This window comes from Ischnura elegans, chromosome 12, assembly GCF_921293095.1.
Source record: "Ischnura elegans chromosome 12, ioIscEleg1.1, whole genome shotgun sequence".
In the NCBI taxonomy this organism is placed as follows: Eukaryota; Metazoa; Arthropoda; class Insecta; order Odonata; family Coenagrionidae; genus Ischnura; species Ischnura elegans.
In genome coordinates, this window is record NC_060257.1 from 36,514,808 (window position 1) to 36,540,670 (window position 25,863).

At 37.3% G+C, this 25,863-nt stretch overlaps 3 protein-coding genes across 7 annotated transcripts in view; 2 read left to right on the forward strand and 1 right to left on the reverse strand.

Annotated features, from left to right (window-relative positions):
* Nucleotides 1-11: 11 nt before the first annotated feature.
* On the forward strand, nt 12-15,769 carry LOC124169277 (stress-activated map kinase-interacting protein 1). Its single transcript, XM_046547842.1, has 9 exons — nt 12-433; nt 502-627; nt 4,938-5,110; nt 5,666-5,838; nt 7,220-7,465; nt 9,762-9,811; nt 10,684-10,806; nt 12,784-13,088; nt 14,720-15,769. The coding sequence occupies exons 1-9, from the start codon at nt 214-216 to the stop codon at nt 14,843-14,845; spliced, it is 1,542 nt and encodes a 513-aa protein (XP_046403798.1). The 5' UTR covers nt 12-213; the 3' UTR covers nt 14,846-15,769.
* Nucleotides 15,770-15,802: 33 nt separating this feature from the next.
* LOC124169279 lies at nt 15,803-22,297 on the reverse strand. The gene is made up of 4 exons (XM_046547845.1): nt 22,054-22,297; nt 21,902-21,962; nt 21,736-21,819; nt 15,803-16,218 (listed from the first exon to the last, which is right to left on the reverse strand). Exons 1-4 carry the CDS (start codon nt 22,202-22,204, stop codon nt 15,945-15,947), a joined length of 570 nt encoding a protein of 189 aa, XP_046403801.1. The 5' UTR covers nt 22,205-22,297; the 3' UTR covers nt 15,803-15,944.
* A 99-nt stretch (nt 22,298-22,396) lies between these two features.
* Nucleotides 22,397-25,863, forward strand: part of LOC124169275 (choline transporter-like protein 2) — a 125,070-nt gene continuing 121,603 nt past the window's right edge. For 2 of the 5 annotated variants that reach the window (XM_046547840.1, XM_046547839.1), the window contains exon 1: nt 22,398-22,579. In XM_046547840.1, coding sequence (XP_046403796.1) covers nt 22,510-22,579 — 70 coding nt within the window. In that variant the 5' untranslated portion in view covers nt 22,398-22,509. Of the gene's footprint in view, nt 22,580-22,982; nt 23,106-25,863 lie in introns of those variants that run through there. The other 3 variants (XM_046547837.1, XM_046547841.1, XM_046547838.1) reach the window with 3 other exon arrangements.

Genomic DNA, 25,863 nt, shown 5'->3' on the forward strand with positions numbered 1-25,863 from the left:
AAGGACATGAATGTGGTGTACGCGGTGCCGGCAAGTTGCCTAAGGTTGGGACATGAATGTGCAAGACATACCATTCGTTAAGTGGTTGGATTTTCCTTTACATACTACACCCAGACATTTCCATGAGGTGCCTGGGATCATCGTAAAATGCGTCGTTTTTACGCGTAATCGTGAAATAAAGTCGTTGTTACCCGTTGACTTCAGTTAGTTATTATGGCGTTATATGACAACAAACATTGGCTTTTGTCTCACATACAAAACTCGTTTGTGTCGTCGGACAACACCGGAATATGCGAGATGGTGATGCTAGGTGAAGAAATTCCGAAGAAACTTGCTAACCTTTCCAAACTGGATTGTTATCCTGGAATGAAAGAGGACTCTGATGATGGGGATGACATGGATCTATTGGCCCAATCATTTGAGCTTCAGTCAGGTATGTTAAGTGAAATATATTCTTAGCAAGTATCATTATTTTGAGTGATTAATTCATATCTTTCTTAGAGTTGGGATTTGGCGGTCATCGACTGAGATCAAATACAGCTCAACGTTTGGAGCAGCTGGACAAGGAGCGTAGGAAGGCGGCGAAAGTTCGGCATGTTAAGTGGGAATATAACCCAAATATATCAGGTACGCCTTCAACTTATTCTTTTCTAGATATTTCATCAAGTGTTTCTTCATAACGTTGTCAGTGAGTGAGAGCATGTTTGTCTTACATTCACATACAATCTCTCTTATTTTTGGTGGGTATTTGCTGCAGAATGCCCTTATGTTTCAACTAACAAGGTGGAATGCTAAAATAAACGATAAATACCACATGCACTTAGAAGTTATTGTGTCAATTGACAGAGGCCTGCCATAGTAATTATGTTATGTACGGTATAGGTCGTTATTCACATTTCTTAATTACATAGTGTACGTTAAGCTGGCATAATGTTTACAGTTGCTCATCAAATTACCTAATCTCTTATGAAAGTATGTATGGGGACAGGCCTTTGTCTTCGCGTCTCTTGATGCAAATCGAAATTGTTTTACCATCACCAAGAATTTGGCATTTTCAGATACCAAATTGATTTCATGGTAAATGACTTAATCTTATGTATCGTTTGAGGTGAATGGAGCATGAATAATAGTTAATTACACATGCACACAGGATTTCCCGACTTTCTTGGTACACTCCTGGTGCAATGTGATATTACTCTAGTTATTTGACCGCCTTCCTAACTTCATTCTTGAACTTGGCAAAGCCTTGGTCACTAAATCAGCCAATTTATTCTCAGAGGAGGTATACTTAAGGCTATTGAAAATATTATTCTGAACACATTAATTTATTAAAGAAACATTACGATAACTCTTTTTAGCTGCAGATGCTAGCCTTTTCTTTTTTATAGGTTTTTGCTCTTTTGTGGACTCCATTAGTAACATACATGACTACAGAAAACGGCATCGCTGCGTCATCTCTGGATCAAACTAAAAACTTGGGAATTCAACTGGATTTTAACATTATTACTTCAACAAAGGCTTGCAATACCATATTTCACTTCATCTCGAAAAAAAAAAAACAATAAATTAAGTCAATTTTTTAAATCTGATGCCATTCCATTATTTTTGGCCAAAGTTATTGCACCTTTACTATCAGCAAAATTAATATAGGATTCATCACAAAGCAACTTAGTCTTATCTCATTTAGAAAATTTCTCAACCACCAACCTCTTTCCCTGTAGCAATATGATTGTTGACTTAGTTGTCGATGTCCCTACTACCCTCTGCTTCCTACACTGCCAAGTGATTCCCCCCTCCCCCCTTGCTACTGTAATTTCAACATTATTGACAGTTTTCTTTTCCTCCTTATCATTTTCCCAATCTGCAACTCTGAAAACTGTCACTGATTCTTTTTTTTACATATTTATTGCCTAATTGACTGTACCCTTCAATTATCTAAAAATATGGTTCACCTCTGTCCAATGCACTGTTGTGGATCTATGTATTACAAAACTGACTCTGATGTCAAGTAGCAAAAGCTAGGATTGGTCTCTTCCAATAAGTATTCCAATGCCTTAGTGATATTTAATTTCCTCTACTGGAATTTTCATTGAATAAATGTGTGTAAGAGACTCACCCGTGTAAGAGATGCACCCCTATTTTGAGCATCGGAACTAAAGAAAAAAAAAATTTTGCTGCATTTTTTTTATCCTATCGGGTAGTGTTACAGATGTATGCCTGGACCGCCTGGACTTACAACAGTTATCAAAATTTCCAATTTCAATAGTTAAAATTTAAGCTGCATTTCAGCTAAATTTACACGACATGTGTGGGGCTCGAAGGTAATTAGGTTTTCACTTGTAATCTTAACCTTATGATGCTTACAATGGATTGTCACATCGGATATCTCAGATCCAAGTGTCTTCAGATAATGCCCTTCACCTTATACTTAGGATCCAAATTCATTGAAGGAATTGAATCCGAATCCAAAATTTTAAATCAATGCTTTCGTGAATGCAACGTCCCACAAGAGGGAGTAGAAAGAGTTCCGGTACTCTCTTCACGTACGCCATTGCACTGCGATGCTTGACGTACTCACGAACAATTTTTCTTATAAACTCTCGAAGGAGTATTGCTATAGAATTTCAGCCATGGAAAATTTTAAGGCAAAACATGCATGGCACACATTATGAATCTTCCGAAGAGATTGAGCAGCAATCGAGGGAATCCCTGCGCTGTAAGATAATAAGATCAGACGTGTTCGTCCCTTGCTCCCTCGCTCGTAGCCTCGTTGCTTGAAACACGGAGTGAACGCGCTCCTCCACTTTACCTCTTTTTTTGGGCTCTTCTTTTACAAGCATTTCCGATTTCTTCTATCCGCCATTTAGTCTAACAATGTACACGCTCGTTTTAACTTTTTAAACCGCAGGTTTTAACACCAATATATTCTTTTATTGCAATAATCCTTATGCAGCAGACTCCTGATTATCCGGCTGCAGTATATCCGTGTTGAGGATTATCCGTGCATGAGTTTCACTATTGTTCAATTTTTTTCTGCGATCATTATTAAATAATAAAATCGGACACAAAATCACTGCAATTACTGTATTTCAAGTATAGGATACACCGGGTTTATTGTTTCCATTAGAATCCCCTTCGTGAAATGGAAGCGATTGCATACTAGCTGCATTCATGGGAGCTCAGTGTTCCTATTTTCCAAGATTCGCTGTGTGCAACCGCGCTCCGTGATCACGGATACACATTCCGCAGCAGTTACAACCCGGGTAACTTGTGCAAGACGCAACTACGTTGTGTGATGCTTGACAGTGTAGTTCCAACATCTCGCAGTGGTTTTGAAGCGTTCGTGCAAACCACTTTTCTGTATCCATGATCACGCAGGCAAGGTTGTGTGGTTTTTCAAACCAGGTCTTATATGGAGCAGTATGCATGCATCGCAAAATTACAATCATGTTATCACCGCTAAAAAGATTGCGGTAAGGCAAAGAAAGCTCTCAATGAGTCCGGGAATAACTCTAAAATAATAGAATAAGTGCATAAGTAATAATACATTGTTTGTTTTACGTTTATTATGAACGTTACAAGACATTAAAGAGAAAGTTTGTGTTATGTATCTGTGTTTTCCGATTATTAGTGCTGTCTCTCCCCATCATTAGCCTGGATAATCGGGAGTGTGCTGTTATAGCATCTGAAGATGATTACTGAAAAATCAAGCCCTTTGCATAATTGAAATTACTCGGCAAGGTAGATGTTAACTATTAACCAGATATCGTCCTTCAAAACTTCGTGTTTCCCCAAGTTTGATATGCGACTACTATTTGCAGTATAAATGCCGTGGTATGCCCAGTGGTAGCAGTAAATTTAGCACACCTTCTGGAGTGAAAAACCCCGTGCAATCTTTTCCATGTTCACCTCTGGTGAGGTACTGACGGGATCCTAAAATTTAGCTTGCTAACCCTAAAGGGGGCATAAATTGGGACTTCATTTCGCTGATAGTCCCCTCTATTCCGGGGAATATTCCATACTCTCTGAACCTTAGTCATGACCTCTCCCCAAATTTGATGCTGAATCTGCCCCTGGCTGCTTTGGTGGGGATTTCAATGAGGGCTTTGAAACCTGTAAAGGAATTTCTTTCGACCATCCATAGGTTTTCGTTGTAAGCTTTGCAGCAGGGTTTTCAAATTGGTTTCTCATTTCTCAAATTGTGTACCAAACCTTTAAAAACACCTGCTTACCTGATAATTTATAATGGAGATGTCGAAGAAAATATTGCTCTAGAAAACCTGAAAAACTTCGCATAGTGAATCATGATTTTCATCAAGGCTTAGGCTAGGAGTCAAGAGAGGTGGTATTTAAATGAGAATCAATATTGGCTATGGAACTTTTCATGCGAGGAAGAATGTTACTTATTATGCTGATGGCTATGCATCCCAAAATGAGCAAATATAACTTTTCACTCACTCATGTGTGCTCAGGTTAGTAGGCTACCTTTCTGAAAATGTCTTTTAAAAAAATGTCTTTCAGCTACACTGACTGGCTTGCCACCCAAAAAATATGGTACCTATTCCTCCCCATTTGACTATCAATATTTCTCATTCTTGAGTAGTCAAGGCTGGACATCAACCAAATGTTATGTACACCATTTAGCTCTTGTTGTTTCCCTAATGTAAGAGTGAGGAGGATGGATAACTCTAAGCTTTTGTCTTTACACATACCCTGTGAGTTTTATTTCAATACTTGTGCCTTGTGTGTATAGTATTAGTCTATTAGACTTGTTGAACCGTTAAACTAGAGTACTTGTAACTTAATTGACACCTTACTAGATATCCTTACTGACTTTTGATCGTATTGTCGTACCAAATTAATTTCATTGAATGAAAAGAACGTACCAACTAGTGGATTTTAATAAAATATTGATGTTATTCATTAATTTTTTGTAGAGGAAGACAGAGAGGATATGTTTACAAGGAAGGAACTTCCCAAAAAGGCTGAAAATGTTATCCTCAACAAATCTGTCCCCAAAGTTCGCAAATCTCTTTTGTCTGAGCAGCTGGAGAAGAGCCCGGCATTGCCGCAGAGTCCTTTTGTAGAGTTCGCTAAGTATGATGGAAGTGTAAGTACATTGATAATTTCCAATTTTCTCTGTTATATTGGAAATATTCTTCTTAAGAAGAAGTCATTTAAACAAAAAGGTTGTTCTGTTTTTTTAAATAATGGGCAGGGATTAAAAAATTCAGTCAAATTCATATGTTTGAGATGTGGTTGAATCCTGGAATGGAGATTCAACCTGTCCTGTTTATTACCAGAGGTGGGGCTGGGAATCTAAGACTTGTTCAAGTTCTATCTAATTCATGAAATTGAGATCTGATCAAATTCATAGATTAGGGATTTGACCATCCTTAATTTTTGTTTAACTGTTGCCTCCATCAAACAAATTATTGCTGTCCCAAATTTTGAGATATATGTTTGTAAAATTGATTTTATTTCTAAATTGTGTAAGATTTTGACACTTTGTGGCTTTGGCTAATTATGTTATTCGGAATTTTTAAATGCAAAAGGTTCTTATTTTTTATTATTAGTGATGATCATGATTATGGAGTTCATTGTTACTTATATGTGAAGCTAGAGTTTTTTTGATTATTATTCATTTTGTTATATTTCTGCACAGGCTCAAGTGGGAATGGCTGTACGTCAGTATAGAATATTTATAACCATGGCTTCTCCCTCTGAGAGGGACTACCCCCTGGAAGTAAGTGTATTGGCCACTGCTAAGGTTCGAGATCTGGTCGGTCTAGTCTGCTGGAAGTATGCATCTGAACATAAGGGTGCAACTTCTCTCTTGTAAGTACCTACATGTAATGTAATAGAGTATTTGTGTGCACAAGGTATTATTCTGCAGTCACATCCCTACCCTGCCACAGATGCACAGTTTTATTCCCTGAAAAATTGCTCGCTATAACGAGCACTCATTGATGAGAATAAAATAAAATGGTAAATTTCCACACAATTTTATTTACAAAATACCGACCTGGTTTCGACACGTAGTGTCATTATCAAGGTTATATGTATGAGTCTTATTTCACAGTGCAAGAGGGTGTGTTTGCCTTTACGTGAGCATTTGTGTATAATTTTTCAAAAAAACTATAACAAAGCAAATATCGGCGCTTGCTTCCGAAAACTGTGCATCTGTGGCTGGGCAGGGATGTGACTGCGGATCTGGGATTGGTGAGGAGTATCAAATTGAGATTAGGTTTCAAAATCGATATTCCAGGGTTCTGCTGTCATTTAATTGACTTAGTCCCCTCTGGATTTTGCTCTGTGCATGGGGATTGAAGAAACAGATCTACAGAATACTGCGATTGCGCAGAAAGTACACGAGGGAAGGAGAATCTTGAATAATCAGATTTTACTAATGCATGTTATTAATTATAATGATTGCCAAACAAGTTTTTAAAAATAAAACTCAATTACAAAGCAATTCATTCAGATACTACAAAAATGTGGAGAGCTCTTTCGTGATTGATGACCAATGGTTATTATGTTTTAAACTATATTTGTCACAGTGCATAAATGATATTGCCTACAGTGGAACCTCGTTAAAGCGAGTACGGGCTATAGCGACACCCCCGCTATTACGAGAGATAGCCGATGCACCGTCAATTGACCCTATAATAAGAGTGTTAAAAAATTCGTTTTTACGAGACCCTTTCGGCGTTGGCTCTCGCCATAGCGAGGGTTTCACCGCCGGAAGACTTTCATCAAGACTCCTTAACCTCTGTAACTGCTAGCGATCTGTTAGAAATGAAGTTAATGGAGTGCTCAGTCTCAAATTTATGTGGTAAACTGTCGTTCGATAAATATAATGATTGACGAAACAATGCTTTGCATGATTTTTATTCAGTGCGGCGCTTATAAATTGTTTGAATAGTTAGTCGTTATTTGAGTAAGAAAATTTAGTGATGCAAAAAAACATTGCCTTTCGTCTGGATTTATGCTTACGTTTATCGGATAGATGTTTATCTGTCGCCGCACCACTCCTGTTCCTGTATATCTGTTCGCAACAGGTATATTGGCTATTATTTGCTCCACCTCCGGTAAAGCGACAATTCGCTATAGCGAGTGTTTATTAGTGCACCGTGGGGTGTCGTTATATCGAGGTTGCACTGTATTTATTTTTATGTATATACTGTTAATTTTCTACGTTCTCTCACTGCTAATATAGACCAAAGGTGGATCGCTATGGATTATATATAGCTGAAGATGATGGTGAAGTGGACTGGGATTTCCCCTGTTTGGATAGAGGAGAAATAGTTGCCAAATTTGGCTTTCGTCATTTGGCATTGGTTGAGCGGTCAGAAGCTGAAGTTGAGAAAGAGGAGGCCGAAGAGAAGGAGAGGATGAAAAGAAAAAGTGAAGGAGGTGGAAAAAACCCTCAAAATCCATCATCTCTTGGTCCATTGCCACGAGGGTAACTTTTTTTTTCCAAGTTTTATCAAATTATTTGAATGATGAAAAGTATCAAGAATTACATTTATTGATTCCTTGGTTTTCATCACGAAACTAGCTCAAATTATGTGGCAAAAATCAATGGAAGCAATTTATCCCTTGATTCGAATACAGTCACATGATTTTTTTTACTCATTATACTGTATAATGGGAAACGGATAGATCAATTTTCTGAACAAAGCTAAAAATATGTGGCAAAAATCAATGGAAGCCATGGATATTTGGGCTTCCCTGCCATTGCAATTGATTTCTATTGTACCGTATATGTCTGAATATTGTCCCCCCTTTTTTCCAAAAATGCCTGTGGTAAAAGGGGCAGACTATATTCAAATTAACTTTTCCCGAAACCGAAGCCTCAAAATTAGGGGGGGGGGGACTATATTCGGAGAAATACGGTATTTCTTTTTCTGCATGCTTGTGTGCGATTTCTTATTTGTGTGTTTTTATTAGGGATGTGCGAATACTCAAAAATTCAAGTCAAGTATTTGGTACTGGACTCGAGTGCTTCCAGTAGTAATATGAAAGTCGAGTCAAGTCGATTTGTTATCAGAGTTGTCAAGGCCAGTGTGTTCAGAAATCTGCTGACAGGAGGCGCTATCATAAAACTCATGTAATATTATTGGTTTTAAAGTCGATTGGTCGTTATAAAGCCTTAGCCTAGAAGTTACAGCTTTTGTATATGTTGCAAACAACCACTAAAGTGGTTGACATGGGCACCGATACTTCTTCATCAGCTGACCGTGGTGGCTGACCCCTTCCGAACTGACGGTGTAATCGGAGTGGACTGCTGCATCGGGCATTTTACACTCTACCATAGTTTCTTTACTCAAACACCGAGTTAATATGTGAGAATTGTTAGGATTTCTATGGAAAAAATGCATCTTCTAGTTTGTAGCAAGCAATGCCGGTTTTTCCCATTATTTCACATCACAATTCTTAATTATGACACAATTACCATCAACTTTCCTCATTATATGCATTTTCCTTTTTAGATGAAGCTAAGCATTCAGAATAGAAAATTCACTAGGGGAATGGAAAAATATGTTGGAGCATGCTTTACTGTATTGCCTACTTCAGGAATTGCCATACTCGACTCAACAAGATAGTTGCAAGAAATTTCAACTCGACTTAGGATCAAAAAGTACTACTCGCACATCCCTAGTTTTTAATTACAGTGGAACCTCAGTTTCAGTTGTACGACTCTCTCTATTGTTGGTCAAAAGTGGGTTTTCCCAGCGTAAATATTTGCATTTCTGTTGGAAGTCACATTTAATTTTACGACCTTGAGTTGTATGACTTTCCCAGTTGTATGACGCAAAAAGCTTAACTACACTAATCTATTTACACGTAAATCAATCTTAGTTGTATTAAGCCTCTAATTTACTGACAAAAATGTCATAAGTCCCACGCAGTAGGCCTTTAGTGAACTGTCTCAAGTCTCATTTCAACAGTCTTCAATCAGGGATTATTTTAAGTCTATACTGACCCTTAAGTATTTGTTAAAACCAATGATTTTATTAAAAAGTGCAAGGTGTTTATTTTCGGTAGCAATGGTAAAAAAGGGTTCAAACTGTTTCTTTTAATTTGTTTTTTTTTTTTTTGAAATAATTTGGCCTCAAGGGCAGCAGGGTAAAGTCCTCACCTGCCCAACAGAAGGTTGAGTCATTCTGGGGTAGGTTTCCCCTAGCCAGGGGATGAACGTATGTGTACATTTAATTTTTAAAGTCTTACAGAACTCCAATGTAAATTAGGCATAATATGTGCTTCAACCCATCCTTTTAAATTTTACTTCATCTCTGGTAGGCCATTATTGCACTGTTTTCAATGGTAGGATGATAAATAAAATACGTAATAATTAGTAATGTTCAAGACTACAAAAAAGGTAGTGTCATGAAGTGTCACAATCTATTTTTTAAATAATTTTTTTGTTTTTCTGTATACTAAGGATGAGTCTGTTTTTAAATTTTTTCGGTTCTCGTTACCGGTCTCTCCCATCTGTTCTTGGTTCTCGATACTCGGTTCAAAGGATGAAAATGATTATCTGAATTAATGGCAATTTAAATGAACAACCACAAGAAGAGAGTGAAAATAATTTCACTAAAGATGTAAATTAGCAGGAAAGCTCTGTAAAAAAATTTAAGATTGTCTCCATAATCTTATTAGCCAATATCTGTTCGTTTTTAATGTGACATCTGTTTTATTGCATGCATTAGTCTAATGGTGACTTTTGACTTATTTATGATTTCTTTTGTCTGTAGGGATCTGCCGAACTCACCATTTTCACGGGACCATGAATCAAAAATGAAAGGTAATCATCAAAATTGAAATATTTCTTCTTCATGATGATATGATAACCTGTGGTATATTTCAAGGCTGCCACATGAGCCGTTGTAAAATTCATGTAAATTGCCATGGGGAAAATTTACCCTGACGGAACCACTGAACTTTTGACTTTCCCGGCTTCTGTGCAGACCACTACATCATCCAGGTTCCTTAATATCCCAGTTTTACTGTGGTTCACAATGCTAGTTGTTAGGCCTTTGCTGTCCATCAAGGATGGCAACAGGAGGGATTATGGGTTTCCAAGAAGCTACTACCAAAAGGTGAACCCCATTCCAGCGCTAATATTTGCATGGCAGCAGATGTGATTTATTTCAAGTCTGTCACGTGAACGGCAGTGGAATTTGCATTTATTGCCATTAGGTGAAGCTAGTACCTAAGTTTTTCCTAAGGCAGTTTACATGAATGTGATAACTCTTGTACATGTATTTTAGTTCAGGAATTCATTACACAGTCATAAATCAATATTTTCACTTTCAGTGTCTATTATTAACTGTTTATTGTTATTAGTGTTGGTAACAAAGAGACCGGAGCTTCTTGTGGCGAACCCAACTATCAATTTGAGAAAATGCATGTTACAAAAATAACTTTTTGATGATTTCCAAGTGCACTTTTGAGTCTTGTTATTATTAAAAAATTAATATGTATGGTAAACTTCTAATTACTTTTATGATAAGATTATGTATTTAGCCATTTTTAAGACTTAGGGTGAATAGTTTTTTCATTATGGAAGCCAATAATTGCTCTTTTTCTAAGATGGTAGAAATTTTTCCTTTTCAATTTTTTATATGACTTTCATATGCTTTATTGTAATGCCAAATCTTTTGCTTCATCAAACAGCTGATGAGGAAGAAGACCAGCAAAGGATGAGGGGTCACATGACTGCCTTGGAAGCACCTCTTTATCAGTCATTTCGAGTCCTGGTACTGGGGAGGATGCGGGTTAGAACTGAAGTTCATCTTGGTAATTATCTTCCATTATTTGTATTAATAAATGCTCTAGCAATATTTATGTTTCACAGTTGTTCTCATTGCATTATGCTCTGTTTTCTGCAAGAGTAGATTAACCCCTTCCTCTTGGATTTATTTTCTGAATATCATGCTCCTATCCTCTATTTATTTTTCCTGTGGTTCTATTTAAATGGAATGGTAGGTAATGAATTTAATATTTTGTAGCTTGTAATCAGTGTAATAAAAAGTGATTATTATTTCATATGATGAAGTATCTTTTTAAATACATCGAGAACACAACTATCGCTACTCGTATAAAATCATTTTATTACTACCAATGCGTCATATTTCATGAATCATGAAACTATATGTACAATATAGATATTTTAACATTGTTAAACTTTCAAAAATTTATAGTGTCCCCCTTAATTGTGCTATAATTCTCAAAATCTGAAGATGAGTTACTCTCTTCTTTGCACGATTTCGTATCCGAAGTTCATGACGAGCTAGACTCATCATTCCAGGGCAGGTTAGTTATGCAGGGGTTAAGGTCACTGTTTTGATTAATTATTTACTGTGGCACAGTGATAGTGTATGCAACACCTCTCGGCAATGTTGTGTGAAAGTGAAGGAAAAAGTAATGGAATAAGGGATGGCGGAATGACTAAATGTTTCAGAAAAAAATGTGTTGAGTGATCTCTTTTTTGGTCCCTGAAAAGCTGGAGCTACAACTCTGAGGAGTGGAAAAAATGATCCTGCAATTCAGGCTTTTTATCATCTTTTTCAGTGAGTTTGTAATTTGGGTATCAGGTTGATGTAGTGGCTATGGTGTTGGCTTCCCACCTTGTGGATCTGGGTTCAAATCCCAGTGATTTTTCATAGATTACCCAATTTATACTCAAGTACTTAGTGGAGGGATGCACATCCATCCAAAGTGGTGTGTTCTAATATCGCTTTACTGAACGAAACTTTCTGTCATAAATCAGGTCTCTCTGAATGAGTTTATGAGCCAAAATTCCAGTGAAGTCGTAGACTCATGAAAAGTGGGCGGAAATTTATCCAATTTTTCATTTTAAAGTAATGAAGAAGCGGATGATCGAGGAACTATTTTTCAGTGTCGCAATATTTCCCTTCTATCTACCAAATAATTTGAAATAACTGCCGGTGTGGATCGCTGGGTGAATGACCCCATTATGGTAGTAGGATTGTGTAGTTTTTCATTTGTAGGTGTTGTTTAGTTGACACTTTTAGGGTAGTGGAGCAGTGGCTATCCAGGAATTTTGTTCAGGGGGGGTCCAAAAGCAGGGGGGGAAATTTTCGAAAAACAGGGTACTAAGTATAGGGTTTTAAACTAATTTGAACACTTTTCATAATCGAAAAACTTCATTTGTTAAAGAAATATTTGGTAAATTCATAATTTTTCAATATTTTGTTTTCTTTTACGAAAGAAAATAATTGTGATTTTATATTTCAGGGGGAGTTCGGACCCCTCCCCTGGCTACGCCACTGTAGTGGGGCCAGTTCCCTTTCCTGGTACACCTCATATTTGATTGATTCTTTGTTTGGGGTGTCTGAATGCTTCATCTGGGCTCAGTAAGAAGTGAAGCTCAATACCCACTTGGCCACGATCATATTCTCCTAATCTTGCTGTGATGTGATCCATATTCCATTCTGTAAAGTGAATTATTGGTATCATAGAAGCAGCAATTATTTTTGGGTTGTCAGTGGCTTGTTACGATTTCATTTGTACTGATAAATATTCAATATTAGACTGTTTTGAAAACTTATCCCCAGTTGTTTACTTGCCAATCAAGTGGAGTACTTACTATTTTTACACTTACTTTAAAAAAAAAGTTATAGAAATTATCATAATATTAAAATTTTTCTTTTATTATTTGAGTATTTTTCACCTCAAAGTTCAATTTTTTACCCCTAATTGTAGTAGAATGTATTTTGACTTAAAAACTTATTTACCTCTTAATTCTTTCAGGCATTTCAGGGGAAAAAATTGAAGTGGATCCGATTGGTCAACAAAGACTGGGGTCCAGATTTTGGTCACTTCGTCGTTCTCGAATGTCTTCCTCAAGTTCTCCCTCCTCATCCTCAGTTCCCTCTGCCACAACCTCTTCTACCTCTGCTTCAATCTGCCATGTTGCCACAGCCATTGCTGCATGTGACTTGACTGATAAGCACAGCCGATACTCAACGTTTCGCCTTGTGCTGAAAGTTGATGGACCACCTGTACCTCGCTTCAAACGATATGACTTTGAAGCTGATCATGAAACAGCTGAACAGGTAAGGTAGTTCATTTGTTTTTAATTGTCATATCACTTTGAATTAAAAGGGAAGTTAAACTGAACTCCTTGGCTAACATATTTACATTTTTTGTTCTTTTCTCTAAGTGTTTCAAAATCATGACTGGCATTTATTTTATCAATTTACTAGTTTAACTCATGAATAAGTTTTTATGCAGGACAAATGTTGAAAAGAAAGAAAAAAACTTGGTAAATTTTCATGTATAAAACCTTACTCTACTAGTGGCAGATCCAGGATAGGGATGGGTCAACAGTAGTGAGGGTCTGAACAAAATTACCACTCTATCTAGTGTAAATTGGATACCCAAGGGGGGGGAGGCTATAGCCCCCCTATAGATCCGCCTCTGCTCTACTGGTATCATCACTGTGTGACATCATCTGGTACAAATACAGAAATGCACGACGCTACCCTCAATCAATGGAGGTGGAAGGACAGTGCAAAAGGAGTTTAAGTTAAGGATAAAGGATATCATTTTAATAATAACTTCCGTAGCGAATCTTAAAGGAAACCTTCAGAGGTTGACAGATACTTTTGGTTGCTAAGAGGACCCCACTTGATGGTACTACATCCCCTGCATAACCTGTGAATGAACCGAATGCATCAAGAACCTTACTGCAAAATTTTGCTCTGATTGCTTCTTATGATTTTAAGTGAATGAGTTACGGGAAAGGAGACAAATACTACTCCATTTTTTTACTTGAATATTATTGTGAGGTTTTTCTTGACTACTCAGGTAATGAGTTTTTTATTTATGTAGGGCCAGTCAATCAAATTATCTATGCACATATTGACGATGTTTTTCTCATTGATATGACCATTCAAAGGACGGAAATAAAATTTAATTTCTAAATTTCAACTCTTGATTTTTTCTTGTTTGAATATAAAGAATCATCATGTCAAAGAATGAAATATTGCTATAAAGTGTTTTTATAATATTTGTTCAATTTACAATCGACAAAAAAATCATGATTATTTTTTTTGTGTACTTACACTTTTACATATTGGCTCCAGTGGTGGCAGAGTAAATCCCTCCCCTGCTAACTTGTTGTGGTGGGTTTGAGTCCTGCCTGAGTGGGCTTTTCACCACTGGATATGACTAACGTAATTTTTTGCTGGTCTGGTCCCTGGAAAACCTAAGTAAAGGCTACACCTTCTTGTATTCTTGGGGGAAAATGGGCTACAGACGGAATTGTCAAAGCGAATGAATAAAATATCTTAATCTGAAGCCCTAATGGTGCTCACATTACAGAGCAAATTGTGAGCTGAAGGTGTAATGGCAATTTATTTGACATATACCTCCATAAAAAAATATATATACACATTTGTATAGTATACATGGTTAGTAATATGAATAGACATATTGTAGCCATGTATGTTGCTTCGAGCAATCCACCCAGTGAAATATATTCACAACCTGTTACCTCTGTATGTGTAGATCAACACGTTAATACACATACTTGTATGTTTAAACAAATGTGTCAAATTTAAAATTAAATTTTAATTGAAGTGGAGAAAATATGGATCTTTATGAATGCTGCAAGACGAAGTAACTCCTCCGTCTTTCCTGTTTGATAGTACTTGTTTATGTAATCCATGATTTTTTGTTACAGGTTGTTAGAAAAGTAAATCACATTTTGGAGCTTCACTCGAGCTCTGCACGCAAGGAATATCATGCCTTAAGAGAGAAGAAAGCTCAGAAAAGGCGAACCTCTACATTTCATCTTGGACCTCGATGAGCATTTTAAGATTCATGTGATGAATCTTTTTCTGATAAGGCATTTGCTGTCAAGAAACTAGTTGAAAAGTACTATAATTCATGATTAATTGATAAAAAGAAATTTGTGGAATATTTAGCATCAATATTTTCAGTCCAGAAATATTGTCACTGCCATCATATTCACTGCCTTCATTATGAAATTGAGCAATAGGACATTGCCTTTTTTTCCCATAATGCATTGGGAATCTGTTGAAGGACAACTAAGAGGTGAAAAACGAACTTCTGTGAGTGCATTTACATAAGGGCAAAGGGTTGTTACATCTTGAGTTTTTATTTTCACAATTATCAGCTGAGTGCATCTTATATTTATCCATTCTGGTGCTGTTCACCAAATATGATGCTCAGCTTAAATTTTCTAGTCGTTAATTTTCAGCTGTATCTTAAAGCATATAAGTTGTGAAGCCACGAGTACTAAAATATTTGTAGTACTAAGTTTTAACAGGTACTGCACTGCTTAAAAGTTTATAAAAATTAAATATCTGTGACTGAGGAATGCTCGTGATCCATCCCTGTTTTTCTTGTTGCAATATGTGAAAGGTTGTAATCATGGGAATGATTATCAAATAGACTTTCTGGAAGAAGTCTTAAAGATGATTTTTCCCTGGCAATGTTGTTCATGATCTCTTGAAGTTCATATACTTGTTAAACAAAGAAATTGGAAAAATCTTTGGAGAGACTGAACTGAATACTGAACGACTATATTTCTTTTGATTGTGAATTCCTTGCAGATGCTAAGGGTAGCCAGCCTTGTATACCAAAAATTGATCTCAATACTCAAGAATGCAGTTTTATATTATAATGTTGCACTAAGCTCTGCGTCAAGAAATGTATTTTACAAAAATAAATATACTTTATAACCATAAATAAAATTATTGCATCCATATTTTTAGACATGGTTTATAAAAATGAACTAGAATAGTCTTGACATATTTAATAACTATTCCAGTTTTATTTTATAACAATATAGAAGTATTATTGGGTTGACAAGATAGCTGAGTAATCTTCGAAAAAAATAGGATTTCATTTCCCAAATGGTTTCTTACTACGAGAAACAAATGTCACACAGGTTGATTCACAGAATACTGTACAATGGTGCCTTTTGCAGCCTCAAGATCTTCACAAACCAAATCCAGCATCAATCCACCCAATGTGGCGTTATATCTTTTCAATGCCTCCAAAGTGTTATTCTTTATCGTTAGTCTATGATATTTTTTTGCAATTTTGGAGAAATTCGGAAGATTTCTCAGGTATTTCTTATCGTCATCTTCTAAGAACGGAAGACATTCCTTCTCAGTCATTGCACGTCGTTTTTGGCGGTGGTAATTGATTTCTCTGTCAAGAAAAATAATGACATAAGAAAATCAAAACATATTACTTAAACAAAATGTTTACAATTTTTAGTAGCATACGAAATAAAATGAAGAGTTGTATGATGATAGAATTACAAACTGAATGAATGACTGAATTCATAATATGTGAGAGAAATTTTGCCTTACAGAGAAGTATTACATGGAAATCATTTCCTCAAAAAAAAAAAAAAAAGGACTTAAATAATGCTAGGAAACACTCAGGCAGCCAAATCTCCCATAATGCACGCCTAAATCTTTTTAGCAATCTCATAATGTTTGACAAATGATGCCATCACAACACAAGCTTATTTAGATGGCTTCAGAGGTAGTACATATATGGACATAGACAGTTGTAAAATTTCAATGAAAATGACAAGAAGGCATTAACAGAATACATGTTTGTTGATGGGACAGAAGATTATTATTGCTATTATCATGAAAGATTTAATCAAAAACAAATATTTACTAACATAATATCTATTGCCATTAGTATTAATTAGATACATTCCTGGCAAGTTATCTGGTTAAATTAGCAAGTGCATATGGACTTGCAACCAACCTGGGCTTTCGTGTAACGGTAAACCAAAAATAATACAGTACAAGGGAGGACTCTTTCATTCACAAGTCAGACATAATAAAGAATTTAGTTGAATTAAGACACACTTCACAAGGAATAACCCCAATGCAATGGTGGGAATTATATAACTCATGATTCAATAAGTGCACAATTACTCTAGTATATCTACTAGGAAAAAGGGCTCAATTGCCTTTTGAAAAAATAGAAAATAGAAGGAGTGGTTTTCACCACATAAATGTGATATAAAGAGTATACACTGTTAGCTAGCAAGTCACAGACTAAACTTTCAGGGATTCAGTTGGTGTGGTGGCTGGAGTGTTGACCTTTCACCCTGAGTGCTTGGGTTTAACCCATTTATGCAGAAGATTTGAAAAATGTGAATTTTACCCTGATTTTTACATATTATCGATAAAAATATGCATGAAAATAATATCCTAAAGAAAAATCAATGATTCTCTTGCCAATAGTAGTAGTTTCCTTCATCAAAGAAAACAAAAGGCAATAATTGCGATTCGTTACCCACCATTAGTGTATTCATAATATACAAATTATTTCGTTTTATAAATGCCGGTTTAGACGAATGGCAATGGTCCATTTTTATCCTCATTTGAAAAGGGCCAGATTGGCGCCCATGCGATGCCACTCCACGTGACGTCACAGGGACCTAGTTTCTATACGAGAAGATAGGAGTTATACATCGTCTGAGGTTACCAATGCATGCATGAGGCGCAGAGCTCAGGGAAACATGTCTTAATAATCACTTATTAAAACTGGCTAAGGTCGGAAAGTTTTCCTCGTTTGATAAGGTATTAATAATCCTTATTTAAGCCAAGCGCTACCAGCCAGCAGGGTACTAGGCTACCCGCTGGCAGCCTGCGACGTATCAGCACTAAGCCCCGCCTCAAGGTCACCTCACCGGGCGGAGGGGGAACCAGAAATACGACGTACGGAGAGATTTCCCATCATTCCTACTTACGCGTCGCGTTTTCGCGCGCTTGAAAATTTTCACTTTTCATTTAATCGCAAAAAATAGATATTGTCATTTAAAAATCTAAAAGTGTGAAATTCGTACTCCAGGAGTAATAATCTTTCGATTTAGGCAATAAAAAAATAATAGAAAACCACCCGTTCATTAACTACGAGATGTTCCAAAAATGGAACACTAGGCAAATCCACTACCATGACGTACTCAATGATAACAAGCAAATCGTTTGATTCAGACATTTATTAACCCACTGTTAAGAGTGATATCCAGATGAACACTTAACATGCAAGGATGCATTGCATATTTTTAGGTAATTTGATAAGTGGTATTTTTGAGACATTGGACACAGTGATTTTCCTTTCCTTACTTTACAATCGTATGATTCATGCCATCATGACATAAGTCAAGGTTACACTTCATAGATTATCTCCCTTTCCTACAAGCCTCAGCAGTATTACCATATGTCTCTATATAGTGACAGGTCACATGGCAAAGTAATTAAAAAAGATATATTGTTTTCACATTGTTTATTTTATCCAATTGCTAGAGTTCCGTGAATTTCGCGAGATGCAATGTCGTAAAATCGGAAAATTAACCCGTCAGCGCCCAAAGTTTTTTTTGTAAATTCACACATATTTCACTTTTAAAAAATATGATGCATATGAGCTCAACACAATGAACACAATTCAAGCTGACTGAATAATAGAGGAAACCTTCTACTAAGTATGTCAACCGAAATGTACACTAAAATTCACATACTAATTGCATTGCACGAGTATTGGCTCAGCACTGCACTGGGTGCCATTTGGCACCTGTGGGCATTGACGGGAATTCGCGTTTTTTGCGATTTAAGGTGGATTAGCGAAAAAATCAAATCTAATGAGTCATAATCTATTAAAGCCTAAGCCTTCATTGTTTAACGCTGCCGACGTTCATTTGCTCTATCTCATTACGATTCCAAGGTCAATTGGCTTGTTTAGTCTCGCACATAACACATCCACGTAATATCGCGCACTGTAGTGAATTCTCCGACAGAATTTGCCGTTAAATTTATCACAGCCTCTCTCTTCGATTCCCATGTATCAATCCTGAAATATTTAGAATGGGGCGCTTTCACACCAGAAGAATTAGATATTATGAATTAAAAATGTGCGGAAAGAAATTTAACGCGGCCGCGGAAGAGCGGAAATACAAGCTAACGCGCCCGGTACGCGTCAAAGCCGAGCAGTAATTCTGGTGACTCACCGCGACGCATTATTGGATAACTTGTTGCAGGAAAACCTTGAGTGTGGGTTTAATGTAACAATTTCGTTGACTTAAACACGGCCGCTGGCTGGGACCTGGTCGCCGTTCACGGCACAGCCCACAGCGTGGCAGAGAGTCGTCTCGTCTGAAAGCGGCCTGAATTTCACGGCGTCTTGACGTGAACGGCGGCCGGCGAAAAGTCGTTTCGTCAGAAATCGGCCTCAATGTAGCACTGCCTGTATTTCACGCCGTAGACGGCGCACCGCCGGGCCAGATTGAAATAGGCGCCGTTGTGACCACGGCAGCCGTCAACTGCGCGATTAGATTCGTTTAATGATATCCATATACAGGTATGGTTATTTGAAAGCAGGAAGTGTTAGCAGTTGGAGGAAGGGAAGGAAGGAACAGAAAGGATAGGGGGGAGGGGATTCTCCTTATTAGCAGACGGATTGTCGGATATTCGGCTCTCCACTGAGCTACAATGCAAATAAAATCATTTCGAAATTGGCCAAATCTAATATCTAATTCTTCAGGCGTCTCATTCTAGATGTTTCAGGATCGATAAATGGGTAATAATTTTTCAAGTTCCTTTGATTCCGATTATGTTTTGTTATGTGCGCTTCTTTCCCTGCCTTTCCTGACCAATTGGCAACAGCTGTAATCAAAACTAAGCGATTTTGTTGTATCTAGCTGCTGTCCTACCTTCCCTCAACACCTTGGTGAGGGGTATCGAAAGGGAAACCATGACATAAAACATTTCGGCCAATTCAGTACTATGGTTATACCGTAGCTACCCAGCACTCAATTTGAAAACACCACCGTGATAGGTTGTGTTTTGGGGTTGGACTTTTTTATCGTAGTTCCAGCTTTAAACATCAAACTAAGGATAGGAATTTTAAATGCCAAAAGCTAGTGATACTGTTCATACTAGGGCAAGTGTATTCAGCTGATAACAATTTTATGTGAAAATCAGAGTACTACTGTGCAAAGTTTGCGATAAACAATTTTAATTTGAAAGATGTGACAATTTGTTAAAGCACATCAGTTGCACACGTAAATGTGCAAAAGAAAGGGGACCCGCAAAATGACAGCTATCATTTGAACACACAGTCACTCAGTCAAAGAAAGAAAAGGAGGAGCTTGTTGTTGCTACTACATTTTTACTAGGATTTAGTATTACTAGCATTTAGTAGCACTAGCACTAGATATTTCCTAGAATTTTCAAAGGCTTTATTTAGTGTAGAGAAAGTTGACAATGCAAAAATTCTGGAATGGCTCTCGAAGTATGCGCACATAAGGTAGTGGGGATTTGCCGTTTGCAGATCGTACTCGCCAAGACTACATACTTGAACCATTCATATGCCTTGAACCAATATAACTTGAACCATTTCTTTCATGTAGTTTCATCAGAAATATTGTAGTCAAAATTGTGTTAAATGTTACGTAAAATGCTTAATAAATGTATAAGTAGTCATGAAACGTGTACCATAAAATAATAAAACGCCTATAAACCTAGGAAAAATGAAGCATTATAATAACACCACCAAGATTTTCTATAACACCGAAATCACATGGTTTTAAAACGAATTTTAGCAAAAAATAAAACCACTCTCTTTCACGGACCTCTAGCAATTGCCAAGCATTTTGTAAAGCCAGCTCAAAGCAGAATAACAGAGGGCTCAAGTACCATTTCTTTCCACAGATTGATGCTCGATACTTGCCAATGTTTTCATCAGCTCAGTCCACTCCTCCCACGTAGTGATTTAAGACCTTGATTAAACTTGGCTGAGTAACTTGTTTCTTTTTTCCTGCTTTTGAGAATACATAACAACTGACCTGTTGGAAAGGATTGATGCCGACACCAGACGATGTAAGAGTCACAACACTGTTATCATTCCATCTGCAAACAATATTGCCTTTTCAATCGATTCGGTAATCAAATGTGCCCCTATCTTTCTTCTTTAGGGTATAATCAGATAGTGAAGGAGGTTTGTCTAAACAATCTTTTCTCGCTGTGCCTGTTGTTTGATGGCCCATAGAATGAATTTTATCAAGGAGTGCAATGCTTGTGAAAAAGTTGTGGAAGACAAAATGGGAATTACCTGGATGCTCCCTTGTGAGTGCCTCAGTAAATTGCAAAATCATTGAAGCACCTACACCATATTCTCGGTATCGAGTGCTCAGGTTTTTTCCTCTATAAGGCAGAAACCAGCAAATGTTCAGTTGCTCTATGAGAGGTCGCAGCTTGGGAAACTTGTCCATATGGTTCAAGTTATAGTTGTCAGCAACGTGCAAAATTGTAAATATTGTTTCAAATCGGTCATGTCTCTTTGCATTACGTTTCTGTTCCAGTTAATATTTTTTCGCTTACTCAGATATTAATATTGAAAATAATACAAAATATAAGGGCTTCCGAGCCTCTATCGTCGGATACTTTGCTTTATATGTATTGAAAATAACCAACACGTACCACAAACGAAGCTCTCACAACTGCTCGGAACTCATAAATACAATCATAACAATATACAACGTGGAGCAATTATACGACATAACTAAACTAAACCCAGAGAAATAGGTATTACGCAACAGTAACTTGAGTATTTGTGAGCAGAAGGCACCAAACCTGTAGCTCACAATCACCTCAACTTGAAACAGGACGGAGTCTTGGGCAGTATAGTAATACTATGTCTTACTTGCTTGTCACTTCGTAGTCTTGCTTCCTCTTTTTCATGATATCTGACCAATCTTTTCTCTCTCTTCTTAATTCGTCTATGTACCTGTAAAGACGATATTTTATCAGCTACTTATGAGAAATAAGCAGGCAGCTTGAGAAACCACAACACCACACACATTACCGACCTTTTAAGGAGTTCCTCCTCACACGGTTGACTATCTGAGCCAGAGCAGATAGATTTATTGGCTGAAAGCAATATGATTAATTATGAAAGCTATATATACGCTCGTAGAGGGATTCACAAAAAAAAACGAATTTTCCAACGACATCAGTGTACCTTCTTTCATCTCTGACAGGCTTTTCCTAACTTCAGCAAAAATGCTCGATCTTCTTCTATTCCTCCTTTCGATCATTGACACGTTTTCCGTAACTTCATCATCAATATTTTCGTCCAAGCCTTTGGTTAATCTGTCTAATTCCTCTTCCATCGTTTACCAACGGAAATTTCAGTTATTCTGTGCTTAATTTACCTCCTCCCACTTTTCCCACCTTTTCTTTTGTGAATCCCGAACTTTGATTGGTCACCTCATAAATCGGTTGTGAATTGTTTTGAGTTCATCTTCACCGTTTTGCCGGTAGGTGGTATTCGTTGCACCGGGAGTTGTTTACAGGGAAATGGTGAGAATCGGTGAATCTGCGGAATGTGAGTTAGATTTTCGTGCTTGTTGATTTGCAAGAAGTGTAGATATTACTATAGTTTTGCTCACATTTCCATCGTCTATTTGCTCAAGAAATGAGCAGAAAAAGTGAGGATGATGGTGATGGAGGAACAGAAGCCGTCGATTATGAATATGATAAATATGGTGAGTGAATTCCCAACAAAGATTCTCTTTTCATTAAAATATAATGGAAGATTGTATGGCGATTCCGTGAAAAAGTAGATTTAATATCCAAAATTATGTTTGCGTCTTCTGTCAAAGTAATCTTCATTTTCATCATGCAGGTACCTTAAGCCTTTTTTGATAATTAATACTTTGGCGATGCGACGTATTGAATGACATGACATCATCGAGACATTATTGTTTGTTTCCGTAGATCCATCGTATTTATCATAAGTCATGTTATTTAACGTTTTACCTCTGATGTTTATTTTATTCCTTATCATGTGTTTTCGAACTTACCTTGCTTCGTGGTTTTGATTGGTCGTGGGGGCGTGGTTTGTCTGGCGCGGAGCTTTAGTCCTTCAAACATGATATCATTGAGTCTGCTCATTCGAGCACTGTGAAGAGTTTGTGTGTTAAGCGTGCAGCAACATTTCAGCTTGAGGACAAGTGCTTACTAACGTGATGGCTAAGCGTTCCCGGACGAGGGATACTAGTGATGTAGATCGTAAGTAGAAAAAAATCAGCCTTATTGTTGCTTTGAGATTTATTCCTCTTTTATAGTTCCCACTTCGCAATTGACTATTGAACGTGTGGGATCAAGTACAATTTTTTCTAGTGGATGGAGTTCGGATGATTGCGAAGGCAATGATAATCATGTATTATTTTTTATGGATATATATTTTTATTGGAGGATGTTGAACGATATTCCTTTTTGGCAGAACTACGTTAGATGATAAGAAATCTATACTTGCCAAATTTATATTTTTTAAGTGCTATAATATTTATGTTAATGGAGCTAATGCGTCATGTTTATTTTATGCCATCTAGGATTTTTAAGACGTTTTTTAAACTACCATTTTCTGGTTTTTGTTTTTCGTCACTTTTTAACATTTATTGTTTATATGTACCAATGAATTAGGTTTTCTGCGGTACTATCTTTAAAATTCATGCAGTATTTTTTTGTATTTTCCTCCGCTTTTGTGGCGTGAACGGAGGCATAGTGGAGCGGTTACCTTTGTAAATTAACCTACGATTGCGTGAATTCTTGCTTTTGTGATCACGCCTTTGGCACCATAAACATTTCTTTGGTTTTCCTTATGATCGCAACTCGATTTGTATATCAGTATATAATGTGAGGGAGGGGGTTCCTCGCGTCTTGAGCGTGCTATGATTGACTATGATAGGCCAAAAAAAACTTAGACACAAATAAAAGAGAACTCACACGTAAGGTTTCAAATTTTCGAGACTGAGGAGGAGGACAGAGGATGACCAGAGGTTGAGGAGATTAGGATAAGAAAGTGGTAGGGAGAGGAAGGGGGATGGGAAAGAGGAGAGGGCTATAAAAATTAGTGGGCCCTTGGTGTAGCCATATGCAAGACTGCTCTAGAGTTTTTAATTCTAGCGGTGAGGCGGAGGGTGGGAGAGAGGCAAGTATTCCTATGTGGAAGCAATCATCAAATTCTAAATTGTGGGAAAAGGCGTGGGTAGGGACAGGAAGCGAAGCAGATTCGGAAGTAGGTTTACAAGAAGCTCGATGGCTGTTAATCCGGAGGTTGAGTGAGGTGGTGGTTAAACCAATGTAGAAGGCGGGGCAGGAATTGTTTAAAAGGATATAAATTACATTACTAGTAGTACAGGTGGGGGACGGAGTGGAAGGAGGCGGAAAAGTAAGAAAATTGTTAGGAAGTGACTGGGTAATGAGGATCGCACACGTTTTGCACCGGGGTCGTTGGCAAGGGATAGGTAAAGAGCTAGTTCGGGTGGTGAACCTTGAGAGTGGTTTAGTCGTTTTAAGAATGGAAGACAGATTTGGCGGCCGACGGAAGGATAAGGATGGACAGCTAGAGAAGATTCCAGTAGTGACGTTGTTAGAAAGAATCGGAAAAAGGCTTTTGATGATTCTGTTCAAAGCCTGCACGCCCGGGAAGTATGTGGTGGAAAGGGAGAGATATGTGGGTTGTTTCTTGGTATGAATTTGTAAGTATTGTGCAGGATTTTCTTACGTAGAAGGTTCTCAGGATATCCTCTACGAAGAAGGGAGTGGTGAAGATTATTAAGAAAAATGTCCAAGGATTCGGGATTATTGCAAATTCTGTGGCCTCTTACTGAGAGAGTAAGGAAGGGATTGTTTAGTATGTGAGGGGTGACAGCTGTTGAAGTGAAGATATTGTTGTTTGTTAGTAGGTTTAATGTGGACTGAAGTGATGAAATTTTTATTTTCTAGGGAAATGGTAACGTCGAGAAATGTTATTCGGGAGGGGGAGTGGTTAGAAGTAAAGGATAGTTCGGAGAATTCATTGAGTGCCGAAATGAAAGAGCTCAGTGAGTCTTCTCCATGAGGCCAGAGAAGGAAAATATCATCTATATAGCGAAGCCAAAGTGAAGGTTGAAGTGGGTAAGATGATAGGAAGGATTCTTCAAGGAAACCAAGAAATAAATTTGCGTATGAAAGGCTAAATCTGCTTCCCATGGCGCAACCTTTGATTTGCAAATAATGTTTATCGTTGAAGGAGAAGGCGTTTTTAGTGAGGCTTAGGCGAGAGAGATCGGCTAAAAAGTCAGTACTGGGTATCTGAGGTGTAGGTCGATTGTCAAGAAAGTATCGAAGGGAGGCAAGGCCTTCTACATGAGGTATAGAGGTGTATAATGAGGTCTCGTCGATGGTGGCCATAATGATGTCTTTATCAACAGGGAGAGAGGTAGAATGGAGGCGATTGAGGAAATCGTATGTATCTTTAATGTAGGATAGAAGGGAGTGTACAAGAGGCTGAAGGTAATGGTCAACGATTTATATATACTACTTCATTCATTCATTCACACGGCGCCTTTAGCGCAAACATACATATAAATTCAGAGATAAGGAAAGAAAGGGACAGGAACATATAAATGGAAAGAGGACGAGGACAACGGTGCTGTGGTAGATGGAAAAAAGCCAGAAATCACAGGGTAAAAATGCGGCCTGAATATATTTTCTTTCCTTACCTGTGAATTTATTTGTATTTAATATATATACATATAGGCTTTTTCCATCTACCACAGCACCATTGTCCTCGTCCTTTTTCTATTCCATGTTCCTATCCCTTTCTTTCCTTACCTCTGAATTTATATGTATGTTTGCGCTTAAGGCGCCGTGTGAATGAATGAAGTAGTATATATATATAAAATTATATATATATCATGTCAGTCAGAAGTTCATGTTTAACTGGATTAAGTTAAACCAAGCTGGTTAGTAGAATTAAAAAAAAGATATTTCTAAGGAGGTA